The 22,377-nt window shown below is 40.1% G+C and overlaps 1 protein-coding gene across 6 annotated transcripts in view; it reads right to left on the bottom strand.

Annotated features, from left to right (window-relative positions):
- Window positions 1–375: 375 nt before the first annotated feature.
- Window positions 376–22,377, bottom strand: part of LOC146549164 (myocyte-specific enhancer factor 2D homolog) — a 32,280-nt gene continuing 10,278 nt past the window's right edge. For 2 of the 6 annotated variants that reach the window (XM_085263362.1, XM_085263361.1), the window contains 11 exons: window positions 20,842–21,045; window positions 20,068–20,205; window positions 16,702–16,918; window positions 15,714–15,770; window positions 14,982–15,163; window positions 13,570–13,599; window positions 10,264–10,384; window positions 9,935–10,109; window positions 7,393–7,461; window positions 5,933–5,983; window positions 376–5,420 (listed from right to left, as the gene is read on the bottom strand). In XM_085263362.1, the coding sequence (XP_085119488.1) occupies window positions 4,943–5,420; window positions 5,933–5,983; window positions 7,393–7,461; window positions 9,935–10,109; window positions 10,264–10,384; window positions 13,570–13,599; window positions 14,982–15,163; window positions 15,714–15,770; window positions 16,702–16,918; window positions 20,068–20,205; window positions 20,842–21,045 (1,722 nt within the window). In that variant the 3' untranslated portion in view covers window positions 376–4,942. The remainder of the gene's footprint in view (window positions 5,421–5,932; window positions 5,984–7,392; window positions 7,462–9,934; window positions 10,110–10,263; window positions 10,385–13,569; window positions 13,600–14,981; window positions 15,164–15,713; window positions 15,771–16,701; window positions 16,919–20,067; window positions 20,206–20,841; window positions 21,046–22,377) is intronic. The other 4 variants (XM_085263363.1, XM_085263365.1, XM_085263366.1 and 1 more) reach the window with 4 other exon arrangements.

Raw genomic sequence — 22,377 nt, forward strand, 5'->3', positions numbered from 1 at the left:
AAGATAATATTGGCTTTTTAGAAAAACTACAATTATTCATTCTTAAATCTCAGATGTTGTTGATGCACAGCTGCTGCTCACCTCCTCAGAGGTTGTGAGAGATGAGCTAAATTTGGCCGTCTGGTTATTGTCGAATGTGCGAATCGAACCTCCGTCTCACGTGTTTGTAACTGTGACAATAAGCAGAGGATGAAGAGGTGAAGGAAAAAAGGAAAGAGAGACACGTGAATGCACTAATGGACTGAATTCACAAAGATTTCTGAGTATTTCGCACCTCTTGCTGTGCCGCCACATGTTCCGGATGAGTCATTATAAAAGCACTTTTGCCCCCACCTCGACGCAGGAACAACAAAAAAAATGAATCACAGATCCAAATTCATTTCACTCAGTTTGTCTATTTAATATATAAAATACGGTAAAACATACGCAAAAAGGATAAGGTTTCAAGGGACTTGGATACTTTGGTACAACAAACACTTTTTTGTAAAAGCGGTATAGAATTTCAATAACATATCAGTGCATACTTTGTATATGAAAATATACACAAACTGTATATCATTCTCAAAAAAAACAACAAAAAAAGAAATATTTTCTTTACAACAAAACCCAAAGCAGACCAGCTCAACACAATATATTAGCTATAAATTTCATCTTTAGTATTTCATATGCTACATTATTCTGAGTTGTTTTAAAACTCATCTCTGATGCATGTCCTTATCATTACTGTACGTAACATATGTCATTGTTACCTGTATCCCATGCATTTACATGTTTCAAATTTCAGGATTTTACTAATTTCAGTTGTTTCCCGTTTTTATAAATATATTCTGTATCTTAATTAAAACTGCAGCATTTAACTGGTATTTCCTTCATTGCATTTGCTAATACCACAATAACTGATCGTGCAATTGTCAGCAAAGTTGCCTCAAAAAAGGAAACCAGTACTATATGTTTATGATACGGAAGAGAAAAATAAGAAAGAGGAAATTAAAAACAGTTGGCTATCCTACACAAAAAATAGCAATAAAATAAAAGCTCCATAATAATATCATTATAATAATAATAATAATAATAATAATAATAGACAATGGAACTGTCACCAGCACAAATTAATCCAAAAATAGTGAGATTCTAAAAAACATTGTACACAACAAGTAACAGGGGTGCAGGTTTTCATTTCTCATATAGATTGTCTTGTGACTACACTGCTAGATTGGACAGAGAACCTTTTTTTTTCCTTTTGTACATGAACAAAGCCAATCGGTGTGGTGTCACATTTCAGTCAAACATCAGCGCCCACAGAAACGAAGAGATGCCACTGAAGGTGAGTTTTTCTAAAAGTGGAAATGAGCGGGTGGTACGAGAGGAGATCGTTAGCTCTGTCTGCAGGAAGGCGGACACGCATCCCGAGTGTTCAAAAGGAATAGTTTGACATCTTGAAATTTCTTGATGGGATGTAGGCCGGAGAAGAGGCTCGATGCGACGGTCCAGCGGTCACTGCCTGCCAGCACCTCTAAAGCTCACTCTGTCATTTTAACTTAAAAAAAAAAAAAAAGTGCTGCATTAATTTTGAGATCTTGCATCTCAACTCTGAGATGTGCCGCGGCTTGTAGTTGTGTAATGTAAATGCCTGAGCTCGATACTTTTATAGTATTGTGAAAATGGATGCAGACGACGCATAACTGAGCTCGAGCTGACTTTATGGTCGTTAACACCAAGACATGTCAGGTGGAGACATCCAAATTTATTTATGTACATTTTATACAAGCGGGGGATAAAAACAACAAATTTAATTGAATTGATTTTAAGTGTGTAAAAATTATCCAAACGGTGACACAGGCCTGCAAACGGTTCAAGATTCTCACTTGGATTTACTGCACTTTAGGCCGATGCTTAAATAATACACGTAAAATGCTTTGATTGGTGACATATCTAATTTGCACACAGGTCCTCAAACAATCGAATCTAGACTCATATTGTGTATAAGGAGAAAAATGGGCACCCTTTTTTAATCCTGTAAGACCCAACCCATCAAAAAACAGCCAGAAAATTCTGGTTTTTTTCAAACTGAGATGTTCATTAACCCTTAAAGCAAAATCAACAAAAAATGTTTTTGCTATATCATGTTGTGTATGATATATTTTGATTATATACTTGCTATATATTTCTTTGTATCGCGTTTGATACACTGGGTGTTTTTGGCAATTTTTTGTTAACAACAATGTCAATTTTAGACCAAAAAAAAAGAGTTTTATCCATAAGTTTTTAAAATTATGGCAAGTATTGATCATGTTAATGAGATAGAGGTCTCAGAAACTCCTGTATTAAGGGCATTATAAGGTTAAGAGACACTAAAGATTACTGACAGCTTTCATGCTTGCATCACTTCCCGACTCTGACAAACTCTGGAGGGAATCACACATTATTCACTTTCTTTAGTGATTTTTGGGAAATTTGTATTTTAACGTTTGAATCTGAAGCTGTAAATAATGTAAATAATTCGCTTTCATAAATGCAGCATTAGAGGTAAGCATCAGGCGTGTTGGCTGGTGTTTTGTGTACATACTGACCACATAAGTAAAAGCACAGATCTCCTCGTTCTCACTCACTGTATAAGTATTCCTTTAAAAAAAAACTTCTCCAATAAGCGCTCTTTGAAAGTGTTGGCTGTTAAATTGCTAACCGTGGCTGACTGAGAGGGGAAAGCAGCGCTAACCTGAAATCAGTGGAGTGAAAAACTACCCTCCACACATACTAGGAAAGATGATGATGATGATGACGATGAAATACCTCAGCAACGCCGCCGCTAGACGCGTCAGTCTTTTGGAGAAAATCCCACGCGGCCCCAATGTCTTTTTCCGACTCGCAGCATGAACCCAGAGTCGGCGTCAAACGCTGCTCACCTACACTGACGGAAAGGTGTAGGATTGTTTAAATAACAGCCGGTCTGCACTTTGAGCATCGTCTCCAGGGGGAAAAAAAAGGTAAAGTAATCGAGAGCAATAAACAGCCTGGGTTCACACACCAATACACACACTTGAAATGGTTCAACGAAAAACAGATTTGTTCAAGAAAAGCTACACTTAAACGTCAAACTTGGTTTTCCCGATGGGAAAAAAAAGAAATTGTCAGCTTACAGTGACGTGGAAAAGATTTTACACGAGTCCGTCAAAGTGTATTTTACCTCTCTACGCTAGAAGTGAATGGCAGTGTCCTGATAATAAGTTTATGTCACGGTGTAGGATTCTTTCTTTGATCGTGGGTTCTTTTCTTCAAAAGAAAGAAAGAAGAAGAACTGTGGCAAGCGAATATGATGACACCACAACCAAGCAGGCCTCTGTGAGTGAGAGACGGAAAGTGCACACACCATCGACACTAGAATAAAATAGGTTTAGTTGAAACACGTCCGATCCGCCGGCACCACCCAGCGCGGCGTAACCCCTGCACCTGTATCTCAAAACATATCAAATGCACACTCATATATGCAAACAGATCCACTGAGAATCAACACATTGCTTGTTTTTAGGGATACCTAGCAAAGTCTATGCAAATATATTCATATGTACATACACGTCGTTGAAGCCGAAAAGCTACTTTTACTTTGTCGCCAACTGAAGCGGTAGAAATATAGAAAAATGTCTTTTTCCTTTCACTTTTTCGAAACACGGCAAAGAGCTAAGGAGAGCTATAGAGAGCTAAAGAGGACATCAAAGCTTTTTTTGTATAAGGAGTGATTTTTATACAAAGTCGGAATTCCTACTTCTGGACGACTAACAGAGTTTTAAAATACCAACAGATAGAGAACACTTGGACTTAGAGAACCAAATACTTCCCTACTCCAAAAAATCAAATCAAATTAAAAAAAAAAAAAAGAGCCAACAGAGGCTCAAAAAACTCTTACTATTGAATTTCACTTGGATGGCATCTACTCCTGCTAATAAGCTGAGTAACCGGCTGGATTTCCATCCGAGTTCCAGAGGAGATGAGGTGAGAGGACGGGAGGAGCACCCCAGTCTGTGAACAAAGTGACCGCCAATACAATTCAATGTTTCACGACAGTGCGAGCGATAGCATGTCCCTATAGAGAACAGGGGCATTTGGCATTTTGTTTGTTTCTCTTCTTTTATTTAAATCTCAAAGAGAAGTTGATATTGGCACTCTGGCGAGGTGCTCGACTCACACAGCTGCAGAGTGCCACCTGAGGGGCTCGGGGCCTGCCTGGTTGCATGAGGTCGTGGCAGCAGAGGCAAAAAAAAATAAAATAAATAAAAAATCCTTTGACACAGAAATATTGTTACCTAGAAAGACCTTTGCTTGAGTCTGTTTTGGTCAGTGCCAAAAATTGCTCAGTCTTTGTCCAGATAAAGTTATTTCCTTTAGTGCAGTTTGGAAGTGCCTTACAGGAGAATCGACAGCACGCAGCCTAAATAAACGCTGGATTCTGGAGAGCAGGAAGTGGCGAGTCGTGCGGCATTAGTCCCGTAATGTCGACAGGCCACGAGTCACATTGTATTAAAATGAAAGGAGGTCGATGTAAATACATGGAGGCGATACGGAAACCGTGTGAAAGAGAAATGTTTGTTTCGTGGTTTCACTTTAAACAACGTATTTCTACCAAAGAAGAAAAAGAAAAATATCAATATGTGGGAGTCCATTCAAGCAAGAAGGCTTTAAAAATCTACTGTCCCTCCATCCGAGGGGCTAAAATATCCAGCTGAGCTCGGAGCCGTCCATCAGGATTTTTATGCTTGTTTTTAATGGGGTTTTTGGCAAAGCCTCTGAAGTCTGAGTGACGCAGCTGAGTAATATAACTGTGTGTGATGATAGTGTCACATGACAGTGGGGTCGGGGCAGTGGTGGTGGGACTAAGAATGAGTGTGGGTGCGTGTTGTGGGAGTCACCAAAACTTCACTGTGGGTGCAGAGAGGAGGTGTTGGTGCCTTTATGTGACCCAGGCATCCAATCTCATGCGCTTGATGTTTCCTCCCTCCTGGTCTTGTTCGTTCGACGCCCTGAGGAGCTCGGCCGACGGGCTGAAGTCGGGCGGCACGGACCGGCTGGTGGGACCTGCCGAGCTGCCACCTCCACCTCCGGTCCCACCGCCTCCTCCTCCCGCACCTGCAGTGCCACCTCCGGCTGCTCCAGCGTCGTCGCGGTCGCTGCCTTCGAAGGAGCTGGCGTTGCTGCTTACGCTGTCTGCGGGCGAGCGGCCGGTCGGGGGCTCCAGGCATAGCAGGGAGCCGGGGTATTGAGGCGGAGCAGTCAGGATGGTACCTCCCGAGGTCGAGGATGGCGTGGTAGACGGAGGAGGGCAAGGGGTGCTGCGATCCCGGCCGGGCGAGATGGGCTCCGATTTGATGCTCACGCCGGAGCTTGTGTTGACGGTCAGCATGGCGCCTTGAGGGATGTTGGTCACCGGCCTGAGAATGGGGTCACAGAGGCAGAGGAAGAAAAATGGAAGGAAGACAAAGGGCAGAACAAAGAGGAAAAGCAAGAGACAATTTACAAATAATTAGCCACTTGACAAAAGGGAATATGGAAAAATTGGAAGACCACTCATGTGAAGACATAACCCACATTACGAAGCACAGCACCAACAGGGAAAAGCAACACTCCATTATTCCATAAAAACAATCAAATCTGAGCCTTTTAAAAGCAGGAGTTAAGATCCCAACTGCTCCCAAAAGATCAACAGAACAGCCGAAGAAGCGTGAAATGATTCGAGTGACAGGGTGGTTTGCAATGAGTCAGCTGTGACGGTGTAGAAACTCCAGAATGAGAAAACACAAAGTAATCTCGGGTTAGAGAACATGGCGGAAGCCGGAACTAAGTCTCTTTTCCTGTTTGACTGCAGACGGCACCAGACATGCTAAGAGAGCGACGCAGCCAAAAGCGCACAGACACACAGGAAAAAGGAAGTGTGATACAGTACCGGCCCAACCACTCATCTCTACCCAAGAGCAGGTTGGACGGAGAGCCAACACTGTGGGAAGAAAACAAAATGTTGGAGCCCAAACCAAAGGGAACAGGTGGACGAGAAGGCATGTGTGGAGAGAGGTGTGAAACATTATTGCGGGCAACGTTTTCTTTTCAACAACAGCAATAATGTTCATAATGTTTTGGAAGCAAGAGCACAACAAAACCCATAAGAAAATCTTGTTTTCTGATCTACAAATACACAATACACAATGTGTGGAGCGTTTATGCAGGAATTCACGTGTTAATCGGAAAACCTGAGTGTGGACGGTGGCCCTAAAGAAGTAACAGAGTACAAGATCGAATGCAAAAACATGGACAAAGTTCTTTTCTTCAAAGCTTGAGAGTGGCGAACATGATGGCATGTAAATCACATGGTACAAATTATTACTTTTAATGTTTGTGCCTTTTGTCCAATTGCTGGTTCAGTTTTTGCAGCTTTTTGTTTGATCCTTAAGGGCCACCGTATCCATGTATGTTTAAATTTAAAAAAAAAGATATATAAATGATCAATTTAAGTAAATATCTATTGGCCTAATTTGGAAATACACTGTGAAAACAATTAGGTAAAATACCTATGTCACCCCTCATTTCTTTATATTTTGCTTCCAAGTAGAAAGACATTAATGTATTTTGATCTTGAACAGTAGTTTTCCAGGATTTCTGAAGTTCCTTCCAAGTGTTTCTTTGGAAATTGGTTGTTTTTTCACTCATTACCGGTCCAATCCTTGTACCTGAGCATTTTTTGTTTTGTTTTGTTTGTTAAACCACTTAACACTGACCTGTGAATCATTCAAGCATAAGAAAGCCCCTAAATGTTTTCTATGCATAACAGACAACTAAGCAAAGAACCAATTAGAAGTGTATTTTTTTAGAGACGTCGTTACCAGCTGCCTGTCACAAAAACAGAGTTTGTTCCGATTTCTTAAGTGAAACACAGAGGATGCTCTGTCATGGTTTGGGCCTTCTTTGATGTTGAGGATCATGTCAAAATTGATGATGAACACACAAAACATGCAGTTTTTTGCCTTATGTACTCTTTTCCCATTCGGGTGTCAATAAACTGCTGCATGTATTTCCAAATTTCCTAGAAAACATAAAGAAATGAGGAGTAGCTTCAAGGCCTTTATTATAGACGGAGCAATCCTTTCTTTTACAGTCTAAATATTCTTGAAAGCTCTTATTGAAGAGTTCTTCCTGCTCTGTCTTCCCAAAATTAATAATAAGCTCAAAAAGTTTATTTTTAAGGCCGGTTGTTAGTAAAAAGAATAAAAGAAACGTTGTCTACGGCAGCACGCACTGAGTGTTGTTTGTGTTTTAGACAGAATCCCATTCAAGTGCAAAGTGGACTACAGCCCCCCCTACAGACAAGGTCATGACATTTCACACACGCACACACTATTAGTGGCTTTTCACCTCAGATTGGCAGCCAGACTGGACACCTGGCTAGACAGCTCGCTGCTCTGTTTGTCCACGCCCCACATGCTGTGGACGAGAGGAGAGAACACACTTCAAGGCTCTGGTGTTCACGCTACCAAACCCCAACCCAGCTCACACAGCTCTTCAGTCACACCCACACCGCACTGATATAATCCAGTCCAGATGCTGCTTATTAAGGGAGAAAAACAGTGAAACCATCTGCTTAACTTGATAACAGTTTCTCTAAATCACTGCATTTCCTCCATATTGAAAATAGCATCATACTGTGCATGCAAGTCCCGAATTACATCGAAATTACATTTAATTATTCCCCCTACGTTCCTACGCAGAAGATCTAACATCTTCACATGAGGCAAAGTCTGACTGAATGTTTTCATGAAGGACGAGCCAAAGTTGTGCTGACAAACAAATGCGGGCAGGTTTGTTTCCTAAAATGAGGAACCATTCACATCAGGACCGAGGAACTGTGGCGATTCTTTAAAACAGTTTCTCACTTCCTATAAATTTTCAGGTTGACTGACAAAATAGTTTACCAAGGATCGAAATCCTTTTTGTGTTTCCCTCCTGAGCTGAGGGAAACCAAAGCTGAATTAAACCTATAGAGACAGAGTGCATTTAGGTCCTACCATCACACAGCTAACCTGTGAATTTGTATTTAGTGAAGGTGCCTCCACCAAGAAGAGTTCAGTGACCCAGACTAAGACTGTAAAAACCGCATAACATCAACAGTCAACCTTCATTTAGCCTACGTATGTGACATCAGAGTGACGTGTAGTTATATTTTTTAGGGAAGCTACTACGGAGGGTATCAGAAAGGTTTGGAGTTACAATGTTGCCACAGCTCAGATTTAACGCAGCTCTAACCCACTGTCAGTACACAGACACCACTTTGTCGCTGATTGGTTAAATATCTAAACATCACTTTGTCATCGCTATGATTTTTAAATGAAGCTAAAGGATTGTGTCAGTTTGTAAACTGTGGGTAACTCAGAAGGCTGTAACGTTATGTCTGCAATGAAATGCCTACACACACTCGACAGTTTTAGCATCTTTATAAGGTGAATATAGCCTCGCTATGAATCCTGGATTTAATCCATTTGGGTAGAACAAGTCTGATGAATGTAGACTCTACGAGGTTAATGCTGAACTGGGATGAAGACAAATGGCTGTTGGCTCTGATAACAGCTGGATGATAGATCATACAAACAACTTTCTGCTGCCAAACTTCAAATAGATTTCATTTTTAACCTTTTTTTTTTCTGTTCCAAGTTTGGTGCAAATCATCTGACGTTGTGTCATTTTGCTTCTGAGGCAATTAAGTTTTACTTCCATATATTTGATTTAAGTTTGTTTGGTGCTGTCTGGTTGATAAGCATGTGAGTAGATAAACGCTGTGGCAGCAGGGTCATCCTAAGTTTGTCCCACGCTATCTTTGCTTACAAAACTGTTGAACTTTTACCCCTGTACAACGCACAATCACAGTTTTGTAGCCACGGTTGAGGATATTATCCTGATTCTTTCACACTGATCAGCTTTCATCTTGGACAGCATAAAATGTCACAGAAGTTTGCTAACAATAATTCGCCACAGCTAACTAGACAATAGCCTAAAAGATTCCTTTGACATAATGAAATTCTATATTTTTGGCCTTTATAACGATATTTTGCAGAATGAAAGGTTGCACTCTGTCTCTGTAGGAAGTAAAACACACAATCCCATTTATAATTATTTACGTAAGACATTGTACTACATTTCACTGTGCACACAGTCTAAAGATGCAGTGACCTGTATTCTTCTTCCAATATAAGGAGTTTGTGTAGCTCTCAGTGTAGCTGGAAGCAGCTTCATCATATTTGTTTTTGATGCTGTGATATTTTTTCTTTATTTGTGTCTCAGCATGGCTCAGGGAAAGTTGTACGCAACAGGGGCAAACAAAGAGACTTATTCAGTGGTCTACAGCCAATAACAGCCAATGACAGGAGCATGACTTCCAGTAAAAGATTCACTTTAACAGGAAAAGTAGTGCCTTTTCAGCCAAGCGAGCCACCTGATGTTTACTAGTCAGTTGAGCGTACATAAACACGCTGCCTAACAAGGTTATTCAGGGGAGCTTTAGTTGACTGAGAACCGTGTGGGTGATAAAGGGTTTCGATAATAATAATTATCTGATAGTTGTGTCATTTTGTTTCCACTGTGAGGCAATAAAACCACTTCTTCATTCCACGTAATGTTTGTTTTTTTAATCAACCCAGAAAAAGCCGAACAGTGTTCAGACTGATGTTATGAGAAGGCTGAGATGGTGAGATGCTGGTGAGAGACCAGATCGCTAAAAAAAAGGATGTGGATTGCTTGCATATAAAGGTCATGGTATGGATATCATGCAAGCTAAATGGGAGAGTCTGTAGATTCAGTACATCAGCATTAAAAGGGTTAGAGAGGCATTACAGGAACGTCTCAGCTGCCACCGTCTCTGGACCTGAGTGCAGGTTCAACTGCTGAAGATGAAGAGCAGACTTACACCAAGTTGCTGAGTGATGCTAAGTTAAGCTGCTGCTGTGTTTGCTGTTGCTGCTGCTGCTGACTTGGCTGGGAAACCGTCTGCTGCTGCCATGTGGACACGCCGGTGGGCAGCAAGCCTCCTGGTGACGCCAGAGCGTGTAGAGCAGTGATGTCCGCGCTGGTCAGCTGGTACTCTGAGAGGGGGCAAAGGTCACAGCAGGAATTCAAAATAGATTTCTTCTTTAAGCTATCAGGGTGAATAATTACATAAACTTGTTATTTAATTATTAAACTCTGTTTCATCTAAAAAGGATATTGCTGCTGCCAAAGCTCTCGTGTTGAGTTCACCTGTGTTGTACGCTGTAGGCATGGCGGAGAAGGGCAGCCCCTGTGCCAGGAGGCTCGGTGTGGCTACAGAGACCACTGGCGTGGTGAGAGTTTGAGCTCCAGCTGCCAGTCGCTGGGCGTTCTGCCAAAGAGGACCACAGCATGTTAGTGAGAGCAGGACAGAAAGGATCAAAACTTCCACATGTGACCCAAAGGAGTCAAGACTTATTTTTTGTTTAATGTACACTCTGACATGCTGGGAATGACGATGTGCACATGGCTGGATTCATAATGGCGTTCCACATGGAGTAAATCTCAGAGTTAAGTGTGGATTTACTGTCGGGACGTTCTTGATGACATGCATCAAAAACACTTTCATTGTTCTCGGTGATTTATAGAATTACATTAAAGGCACATTGTTCAACCCTCAGTTGCCACATTTTATTCAAATTAAGCTTCCACGAATATTAATGATAATTACCAAAATGTAAATCAGATCAATTAACTAGATAAAAGATTATGTGAAAGTAAAACCTCCCAAGCAGATCGACTCTGACGAGACACAGACTCTGTAGAAATTCAATATTTTATCAATGCATTTTTAAAAAACATCAACAGATTTAAAATATTTTAGCAAAATTTGGATCCATCTCGTCTCATTTTTTTTCTTTACTGTTCTATTTGGTGCTCTTTGTTTTTATGTAAAAACCTACACAAATATGTTCAATAAAAATTATACAATCACTGTTTAAGTTTAATATGGCTTATCTGGATATAAACATCCACAGTGATGTGAAAAAGTTTGAATAGGAGTCAATACAGCTCTGTGATAAAATAAGTACACCCCATGGTTCAGTCGCTTCTAGCAGGAATAGCTTGAACTAATAGTTTTCTGTATGACTTTATCAGTCTCTCAAATCATCGTGGAGGAATTTTGGCCCACTCTCCATTACAAGACTGCTTCAGTTCACTGAAGTTTGCAGGCATCCAGAATATTTTGGTATACAGAGGATTTCACTGGGCTCAATGACTGCAAGGTGCCCAGGTCCTGTGGCTGCATAAAGAGCCCAAATCCTCACCCCTCCACCGCCGTGCTTGACAGCTGGTATGGGGTGTTTGTGCTGATATTCTGTTTTGCAGTCTTGCAGTTTGTTCAGATGCAGCTTTGCAAACCTAAGCTGTGCTGCCACGTTCTTCCTGGAGAGAAGAAGATGTCTTATGTTAACCCTCCCAAACAAGCCATGCTCATTCTGTCTTTTTCTTATTCTAATGTCATGAACTTTAACATGTAACATGCTAACTAAGGAAGCATTGAGGGTGTACTTAGTTTTTCACATGGCAGAAACTCCTCCCAGTCTGTATCATCTGCACGTATTGGCCATATTTTCTTGATAAATCAAGATTTTTTTTGATTTAAAAAGGTCAAAAGCGATAAAAGTACATCACAGGGTTTTGCAGCCAAAATGGCTCTTTGATTTCTTCATTCAGTTTACCATCGTATTCATACATACAGTTGCTCACTGTGTTTTTGGCCTTTCGATTTAAAAAAATGGCATAAACATTTAATAGGAAATAAAATCTCCCATTTCAATTTTAATATCATCTACTGTGCATATAGTGTGTTTTAATTTTAAATGGTAAATTTCAGAATAAACTCTCCAGTCTCACTATAATAAACTACAAACGGGTGACGTTATCTGCAGCTATCGTGAAGCTGATCCTGTTTGCCTCAATGCAGAGCTCATCTCATGATTCTCCAGTGGATGTCAGTAAAGGTTTGCAGTGCGCTGCGAGAGTGGTAAAGCATCCTGTTTATGTTTCTATCACTCAGTTTTATAGGAGCCACGGAGATGACTGTTTGCACATCCAGTCACCCATTTACATGACAAGATATTCAGTGTTTCTCCAACACAGGTGCCACAGTCACACTGCTAAATCTGCGGAACTGCTGCCCTGAGGTTTTATTATTATGTACACTCGCTGAAACACACAAATCTGTGAAGAAACACAACCCTCCAGAGTCAGGTTGAGCTGAATTATATCACAGATAAAAGCAGATGGAGGTTTTTAACAGAAGGAAATAATAAAAGGTTTGCGAATAAAAGGCCAAAGACGCAGTAATTCAGGTCTGGAATTACTCTTCTCGATGCTGAGGCTCATCATCCGGAGAGGAAACATTCGGACAGAGTTATGACTGCAACGCTGAATTTACACAGAGAGAGAGAAGAGACAGACCGGAGAGAGGAGCCGGATTCAATTATCTGCCTTTGTGAAGAAGTGAGGAGGAGCAGCGAGGTGAGAGCGATGAAAATTAATCACTCTTCTCTGGAAAATGAGAATCTTGCCTGTCAACTTTGGGAGGAATTGTGAAAGAGGGGGAACGGCAGCAGCCACCACCACCATCAGCAGCAACCATCATCTCTCTCTGTGTAAACTCAGCTTAAATCAAAGGCAGATTTTTTAGAATAACAAGAAAATTCAATGTTTTCTTCCCCCCAGTATTATTAAAAGTGGGATAAGTATTTTTTCTGTCTCACAAATATTCAATGAAAGTAAAATGTTGCTATAACATTTTTTTTTGTCTCAAATAATAATCCTGCCCATGAATAGTCAGAAAACAGTGGAATAATAGCTTGTTTTCAACAAATCTCAACACAAAATTGTCCCATTTAAAAAGCCGAAGCCATCGCCTCACAAAAACATAGCTAATTAGCTTTATTTCATCTTAATCATTAATTAATTTGTTATAGTAACACCATAAATACAGAGGTGCACAATCCTAAAATGTTTAAATCCTAGTGTTTCAGAGCTAAATATGCATACGTGACAGAGGAAATGCCTTTAATGTAATGCCAGTTAGTTCTTAAACATCTGTACTTCACACAGTTTTTGGAGGATGGTGGAATGAGTCGGTGTGAGTGTCAGTGAGCAGGGAGCATGCTCCGTGGTGCCTCGAGAAGACATCCATGCTTTTAAAGTGGCATCGTATGATGAAGTAAATGGACCTGCATGGTTCAAAAACTTACAGGAGCACATTACAGTATGACACTTCTGCTGAAACAAAACTGATTCATGTGAAGGTCTGAATCACTTGAGTATTTCTAGATCACTGACAGGTTTATGAGCCCACGACTAAAGAAATGCTGGAACAACACATCCATGAGCCCTGAACCACATGCAGTCAGGTGGGAACCACAAACTGAAAGACTATCCCAAGAAATGTGAGTGGAGCAAGACCAGAACAATGTGAAACTCCTATAAGAGAACTGCATCCATGCTATTAATGTGCCATCGACTCATGCGAGTGACTGACGTGGGGGAAATCACCTCGTTTACCAATTCCAGCTCATCCTCTGTCTGCAAAGGGTGGTAACAGAGAGGGTTACAACTCTGGGGTAATTAAAAAAAGATATATGGAACAACAATGAAACTACTTACTGTAGTCTGGCAGCTACTTCACTGGTGGCTTGCTTAACAATGACATACTTGCAGTCTGATTATGAAATGTGCGGCGGTGCCATCACTCTGCCTGCCTACAGTCATTAGAAATGTAATGACTGGTCTCACTAATCTGGAGCTTTCGTTCACACAATCGCCCTCAGCCGTTACAGTGTCAACATATTTATCACTTTGTACCGAGCTAAGAGAAAACAGGAAAAGCTGCAGGAAATGTGAAGTAGTACAGCAGCAAAAAATCTTTAATACTGCTGGGTAGCAGAGGCTGCTTTCTGCTCTTAAAACACCAGCAGTTCGTGCATGTTTATCTTGTGGCTGTGTAGGTTTTCAGTCATCCAGGGCAGGGTAGTCTTAAAGCTTGAAAATAAGGCAATTGTACTTGTAGATGTTGTACCTCTCATCCAAGAGGCTTCTTCAGTTCAGTTCAACACTTTGGACGGAGAACCTATCGGTCTCATGGTGGATTCACCTGAAATCTCTGGTGGTAATGACCCATGCCTTTTTTCATACCCTGGGTCATGTGGTGACGCTCATGATCAATAGTGGGTCAATGACCACCTGAGGGACAAGCACGCAAGGGTTTAAAATGTCTGAGACTCTCCACTTTTTTGGTTTTAGATCTGAAGAAAGTGAAATGTTTTTAAAAACTTATAGAAGTACAGTCCCCTTATTTTTAAGTTCTTAAGACCACGTTTATGTTACTCAAGGACAGCTAATAAATGGACCTCGCTGTTGAAATGAACTTTAAGTCCTCGATGAAACCAAGACTGTTTTTTGTTAGCACAGACACTGCTGAACATGCCTCCAAGAAACGTGGGTGCACGCTTGGTTCAGGAAAAGAGAGGAGAGAAATCTCATCGGTGTGTCGGTGGGAGTAGGCTGATTCAACACGACTTTACTCACTTTCCTAGACTAAATAATGAGAAGAGTTGAGCACAAAAACTCTTCCCCCAGGTCTTTACTAAAGCACAAAACTGATGGCAAGCATTCCTCTATAACAGACTGTTTATCTTCTGTGTAATTCTTGAATTTCATTCAACACATCAATATGAATTCCCAGAGTTTTGTATGGTTTTCCATCTCACTCACAAAACTTTCCTGAGATAAGAAATGAAAATAATCCTCCCGTGGTCCTGAAATAATCCTTCAGATTCATCGTTTGACTTTGCTTCAACATCGCGGGTAACTTTAGTGAAGGCAGGAGGTGTTATGCTGCTCGTTAAAGGATCGAAGCGTTAAAGAAACCGACCCAGACAACACAAGTTCGGCTTAGTTAAGCTCACCATCTGCATGAGGCTCTTTCCGCCCTGTGAGGTGATGACTCGGAGGTCTGGCTTGCGGCTGTTGACCATCTGGGGGCTCGGAGGTGGGGGTGGAGACTTGGCCGGAACTAGTTTCCCCAGACTGTTGCCGTTGGAAACGGTGAGGAGGCCTGGGGAGGCCCTGGCACTGGTGTATCCATTAGCTGCGGGGAGACGGAGGTGTGAATGGACAGAAATCAATAGGAAAATCAAACAGGTGAAAGCAGACGGCGGGGTACAGACGGTGTGCCCCCTCAACGATGGCTTACATAATCCTCCCAAAGGTTTCTTTGTTAAACAGTTTTTCAAAGACGTGCAAACAGAACCAAGGAGTAAAAGCCCTCTAATGTTACAGATTATTGGATATGTTGAGGCAAATGTGCTCTAGTACTAATAAATAAAAGATTGGACATTTTTAATCTAGAAATCCAATATAAAGTAAGTAAATGAAAACGTTTTCCTGGTGCAGGCTTGAAATAAAGAACTAAGGCATGTGCCAGGCTGACTGCATTCCCCGCAGGAAGTGCTGGGAATCCCATGCATTTCTGTTGTTACTGGTGGCTTCCCCTGATCCCTGTGAGATACAATCACAGACGGTGCAGAGGAGGAGAGCAGGAACGAATACTCCCAATACAGACCGGATAACAGAAGGACGATCTGTGGTGAAAAACAACAAATAAGTGGAAGATAGCGCTCAGATATTTTAATACTCACGGACTGGACTTGGACATCCTCCATTTGAATTATTCAGGTCGCCTCCAAGAAGAGCGCCTATTGATAAAAGCTTAAATTAATAGAAATGTTGGGACTTAAGAACAAGAACATCACTTTAAGGTTCGGCAGTGGAAGAAAAGGTAATACATGGAGTTCTCAGTGATTTCTAATGCAACAAAAGCCTCAAAATATGAGAGAACTGCCTTTTGTTCTCACATAACATTTTACCACAGTGGACATTTTAATCTTTTGTACTTTGAAAAAGACCCCAGCTCATGCATACACTGTATACTATATGCACTCTATTTGTTTCTTTGTTTTATCTTAAATATTGACTTATACACAGTTGTTCATTCCCTCCTCAGGTTTCAGCTCCAGCCAGTGCTGCACATGCATTATGTCACCATGCATTTCATTACACAAACTGTATGAGTATATCCAAAAAAAGGACTTTAAATTGAGTATAATCTAAATAAATATTAACTCCAGGTCTCCCCTGCATGCATCAACTAATCAACTAAAATTTAATATAAACGTGAAAAAAAAAAAAAGTGTAAGTGAAGTGTAGCGAATGTCACACAGAGCAAATTAGTCCAGAGGAGAGCGGCATGCATTTCTCCCCGAGGAATGAAGCAGCTTATTATGCATAATGATATGGAGCTGCATGCTTCCAGTGTCTGCTATAGTCTCTGATTACCTGACAGTGTCGCCTTGCTTGATTTTGTAATTATCTCTGCTATTAACTAATAAAGGCCAACGTTTACTTGTGTTTACAAAGAATTCAAAATGAATCCTATGGGGGTACAAACATGGATAATTTTTTGTCATCTTTCTTTTTTTAAACAACTTCTTTTGTTTTAGATCAAACACACTGAAAAAACATGAGCAACTTAAAAAAGTCATGTTCGTGTAAAAGTAGAAAAATCCCTGCGCTGAAGACTGTTTACTGTCTTTTGCTGGTCTACAGGCCATTCCTCATCTCGCTCACCTGCACTGGCTGGTCGCTGTGGCAACCCAGGAGACACCGTATTTCTCTGAAGAGCCGGTTGCTGTGGCGACAGGAGGTGGGTATCCGTGAGCGATGATGATGTTACATAGGAGGTAGTTACCAGTGCGCTGCCAGGGTTGCTGAACTGCAGTGTGCTTTGATTGGACGCCTGGACGGTGACCGGCATGGAGAACGTCTGAGGCGGAGCTGTTGACTGCTGCGAAATTAAGAAAACGTCACTTTTAGTCCCACTGCGCGACATTACCGCACTACTTCGGTAACAATCAGAACATTACCTAGATTTAGCCTCACGCTACTTTTTTGGAATTAAAAAAAATGTGGTAAAACTGGCAGGTTGTGTACTTTACAGCTTCAACTAACAAACTACACGATCGTTTACAAATATAAAAGCATGTAATGGAAAAAACTGTCTCCAGAGTTTTAGTCATCTCATTTGTAAAAGATCAAATCTAATTTCAAAGAAAAATTAGGCACTGTAATACCTATTTTTTATTATAATACGGTAAAATTAAGACGTATTGTCATGCTCCAAATAGGTGCACATAATATATGAATATGGGTCTACAGGCATTTCATTATTTCACCATTGTGGAAGAAGCACGACTGAAAACCGTTGCCGTATGACATATTGTGAAGTGGAGAAGTTTTAATATTGAAGGACCCACACTGGCTTGTGTGGGTCCTTCAATGTTATAAAATATTATTTTAAGTTATTGTTTAAGTTATTATTGTAAGTTAAAAAGTAAAGAAAAACAAGTCAAAATATAATTATTAAAGAGTAAAAAAAAAATGCAAATATAAACCTGTCATTGCTCTCTGTTTGATGAACATCAGAATAACAACCTTTATTTCTTTCACTTTCACAAAAAAGTAGCATTAGAAAATTATAAATAGATAAAATGACATTAAAACCACGATATAAAAGCCAATATACAAGTGTGGGCTTTTAAAAGTTTTTTTAAAACGAGGAACTGATCGTGCTGAGCTAACTTTAAGAGGAAGTTTGTTGGGCTAAAACTGAATGCAGTCCCCCTTTCTATTAACAGTAATCAGTAAAATCTTAATTTGAATTTTGCACTGAATGGGAGGCCAAAGAAATTTTGTGAGGACTGGAGTCATGCATTTGCAGCGCAAAGTGTTTGTGAGTAGTCTTGTACCAAGTGTAGATGCAAAAGTGCTGCATCATTTAAGAATATATACAATGACTTGCAATAATCTAATCAGCAGAAAATCAGAGAGTGGATAAGGTGTTCAGCTGTATTATTCAGAAGTCCTGATCTGACCTTTGTAATATACTAACCCATATAAAGACTGGGCTGAGAGATTTGAAATAACAGTTGAAACTGAGAAGCTTGAAAAAAAAAAAATGAGTAGTTTGCTTTGGGTCAGTTATTAGTTGTCCAAAACGGGGAATGACACTATTAGTAAGATGTTCAGTACCAATAACAGTTTGGTTTTAAAAAATTAGAAGTCATCCAGTCCTTAATGGCACCAAGGCAGGAATGCAGGCAAGCTACATGTTTGTGTTTTTCTACTAAATAAGACAAGCGAATGTCAATAATCAGCATTACAGAGGTAAGACAGACACAAACTAAAGAAAATAGGTCCAAGGATTGAGCCCTGTGGGACCCAATATGGCATGAGGGTGCAGTAAACAAGGTAAAACTGTCCACAGTGACTCTAGCTGTACCAAATGTAAAATACAAACTGTAATGTTGCCTGAATCTGTGCTCATTAAAATGTCCTTAAAAACTTTACGTAAAGTGGTTTCTGTACTTTTTTTCTAAGACCAGACTGAAATTATTGCCTTTTATTACCCCTAAGAGCTGCCTACTAACCACTTTTTCAAGAATTTTTGAAAGCAGAGGTCATTTGGAAATAGGAAGGTATTTATGCAGTTATGGTGGGTATTAATCAGTTTTCTTTAACTCTTTACCCCTTGAAAGCTGACTAGGAGTAACCTTTGAAGCTCTTTTCTGAACTGAGTGGTTTCATATCTGAGGGCTTCTTATAGAACGAAATGACTGTGTTTGCATCAGACGTTATAGTGAGAGTGAGCTCTGCCTATACAGCTACCACTGGAAACTATTCTAATGTCATCAAACCACATGTTCATTGATAAATACTGAGCTGTCAAACACATTATTACGGGTACAGGGGAGCTCATCAAATGTCATCTTTATGGGGAGAAAGCGTTAACGATCCATGAGGCTATAACATCAAAACCCTGCCTGAACAGCTTATGAAGCAACATGTGAACTTCCACCTTACACGGTGTTGTATTTATGTCTGACACAAATTTGTTCAAATCCAGTAGAGTAATGGGGGTAAATGCAGTAAGGTGAATGGTGGGTGCCAAGGTAGAGAAAGAAAGGAACAAGTGGCACCCAGTGAAGCCTTAAAGTTTATTTTAAGAACTCTCACAAAGTTTACTACTGATGGTAATAAACAGACGTCTCAGTTTATAGATAGCAGTGTTATGCCACTCTCTCAGTTTTTAGCAGACTACTCAGTGAACACCATCAACTCCCTCATATGAAGCTGGTGGACCTGAAAATATGCAATGACACAAGGTTCCTGAATGATTTACAGTTATTACTGCAACTTTTCATTACCTGTTTTGCTTCCACTGATGCATCTGTGGTCAATTAAAAATCATACAACAATAGCAGCCATGTTGATGCAAGTAATCTTTTGTCATTTAAATAAAAGACATGAAGTGCTATCTGCTTTCTTTTGTCTTCAAAATGCCCTTTGTGTGCAAATTTCCTGGCGTGCAGCTGATACAGTGTACAAATGTTATGATCTTAACTCCGATCTATTGACTATAAATGAACATGGTATTATTGTAAAAAGCACAATTATTTAATTGGAGTCTTTAAGCACAAAATATAGGTGGGTATCATCAGCATACAACAGAAAAATACAGAGAACTGAAGGCATGCATGGCCAGAAAAACCAAAAAGCAGTGGTTTTACAGATGTGTTGAGTTTTAGTCCTCGCTTGTGAATAATATGAAGGCAGTAAATGAGTTAGACTAACTCATTTACTGCCTTCAAAACAATGACCAAAAAAAAAACCAACCCCCAAACAAAAGCTCTTAATAATACCACCATCTCTAACACGAATCAAGCAATCTGCATTTTTTTTATAAAGGTCACAGTAAAGTGTAACACAACTCGTTAGAGGAACTTCCTACCAGTAGCAGTTTCCTGTCAGTACTTAAGACAAAGCAGAACAACAACAACAGACAAGTGTTTGACCAATAAGCAGAACAAACTGCAATATAAAAAAAATGCTGCATGAATTAAGAGAAGACTTAAGTGTGAAGTTTACAAAACTTACTCCGTAGCGTTTGAAGAGAACATCCAGGTCCTCTGTGGTTTTCCGGTATTTGTCATCATTAAGGGGACTTTGGTCGATCGAGTCTTCGCCGTCTGGCTCTGGGCTGTCACAGCCGTTGAAGCCTTTCTTTCTCAAAGTCTGTAAATGTAAAAACTGGGCTTTAGAAGTGAGAAGACATGATACTGCAATCATAGTATGAATCATGAGTTTATCATTTAAAGTGTTTCAGAAAATGTAGGTGGAAGAGAATCAGCTGCCACTGAAAATTATTTGATCACGGTTGTGAAGTCAGAAACACAATTCCCATTAATTATAACTACTTTCTCTATAACACCCCTGAATGAAGGCAGTGACGTGAGACAATGACACTGAGGTGCGCCGGTTACATTGCCTCTGATCACACAAAGATAACACTTCAAATTCTTTCTTCAGAGACTGCATTAAAACAACAGTCACAAAGCCTTTTTCAAGAAGCCCAAGCTTTTAATCTTGTTGGTTTTGTCACATCAAAAACACAAAAGCAAACAGCAAATAAATCAAAATCTGGTGAAATGATGACAATACAGCTAAAAGACCAAAAAAAACCAAATCACTTGTGCAGCATATGGCTACATATTTAACAGATTAAATGGGATATTGCCAGCATTATACAGCTCTTTATGTTTTAAGAGTTGGTGCAACAGTTCAGCCCTGACAGTTTCCATATTATTTAAAATCTAATCAAGGCCTTAGCTTACTCACTTCTGCACAAATGGTGAGGATGCATCGACTAACCTCAATGATATCGGCATTGGTCCGGCTCTCATGCGGCTCATTGTACTCTGTGTATTTGAGCAGGACCTTGTCCATGTCAGTACTGGCATACTGGAACAGCTTGTTCGCATGGTTGAAGATGATCAGGGCAATCTCGCAGTCACACAATACACTCAGCTCGTAGGCTTTCTTCATCAAACCAAACTTTCGCTTTGTGAATGTCACCTGAAAGAAAACAGAAGAAAGGATTTGTAAAAACAGCAGAGGGCAGGGTAAAAAAATCCCAGCGGTTTCTCAGGGTTAAAGCACTATTAACGCTGTAACTCCTATAAAAGACCTTTACACAGGTCTTCTGTGCACCACACGCAAACAGGTCTAGGCCTGCAAAATAAAATGAAATCTTTACAAAGACAAAGTAAGTCTATGACTATTTCAACTGCCTGTAACACAAACACATATTTCACACAGCAGATAGACACATTAGGTAAAAGCACACACAAATAACAGTGTACAAGTGACAACAATAGCAATAACATCATAAATAAAGAGGCATCAATGAAGCATAGTGAGTCAGTTTTCAGCATCGATACTGAAGCATCCTTGTTTTTGTGGCCCTTTATCATCACAATAAATAGCCTTCAGACACTCTGGTTGCTAACAATAAACAGTCAATAATCATTTTTCCCTGATGTGTGTGTGTGTGTGTGTGTGTGTGTGTGTGTGTGTGTGTGTGTGTGTGTGTGTGTGTGTGTATGTATATATATATATATATATATATATATATATATATATATATATATATATTTACAAACAGTTTTGATATTTGTTGATATTTTTAGCCTAACATTTATTCACTGCTTCTGCTATAATTAGATGTGGTCTAAGTTGAACTAGAGATGCACACTTTGGCATAAATACTGCAGGTCATAAACTTTTTCCTATATTGTGTTATTTTTTTATTTGTTTCCCAACTGACTGTGAATCAGTCGGTCAGTGTTGAGATGCATAGATTGTGCAACTGAATGCTCAGTCATTTCTGTGCTTCATGGTGACCTGTTTTATATTTAATATCTGTATTTAGAAAGGTCACTAATTCAACTCCAGCACGAGACAAAAAAAAATAAATCCCCTTTTGCATCAGGAAAGGCATCTGGATCAAACTCTGCTAAAAAAGAGATGTGAAGAGATGTGGTGTTTAAATGTGACAAGGGAGCAGGTGAAAGTAGCTTTACCTAACCCGGAGGTAACCTACAGAGCTGAAGTTAAGTACTAATAACTACAGTTCCTCTAGTGGCCCCTTTAGAAAGGCTCCAAAAGCAGGACAATCCCCACAGACGCCTGTTTTAAAACTGTAAAGCTTGTTTGTAATTTTTTACATTATATTAACAGATTTTCTTTCTTTTTGGACCCCCCCTCCCATCCTTTTAGATTTTGTTATGACCTAAAGTTAAAGGCGTGGCCATTTTGCCTGACAGGTTTGCCGACGCAGGCAACAGTAGCCGGCAGCTGCAACACCAACAGACAGCAGGAAGTGACAAGCAAGGGGTGGATCAGACT

The sequence above is a fragment of the Mchenga conophoros genome, linkage group LG22 (genome assembly GCF_057382185.1).
Source record: "Mchenga conophoros isolate Kocher_MC1m ecotype Shallow Benthic linkage group LG22, M_conophoros_male_GT1.1, whole genome shotgun sequence".
In the NCBI taxonomy this organism is placed as follows: Eukaryota; Metazoa; Chordata; class Actinopteri; order Cichliformes; family Cichlidae; genus Mchenga; species Mchenga conophoros.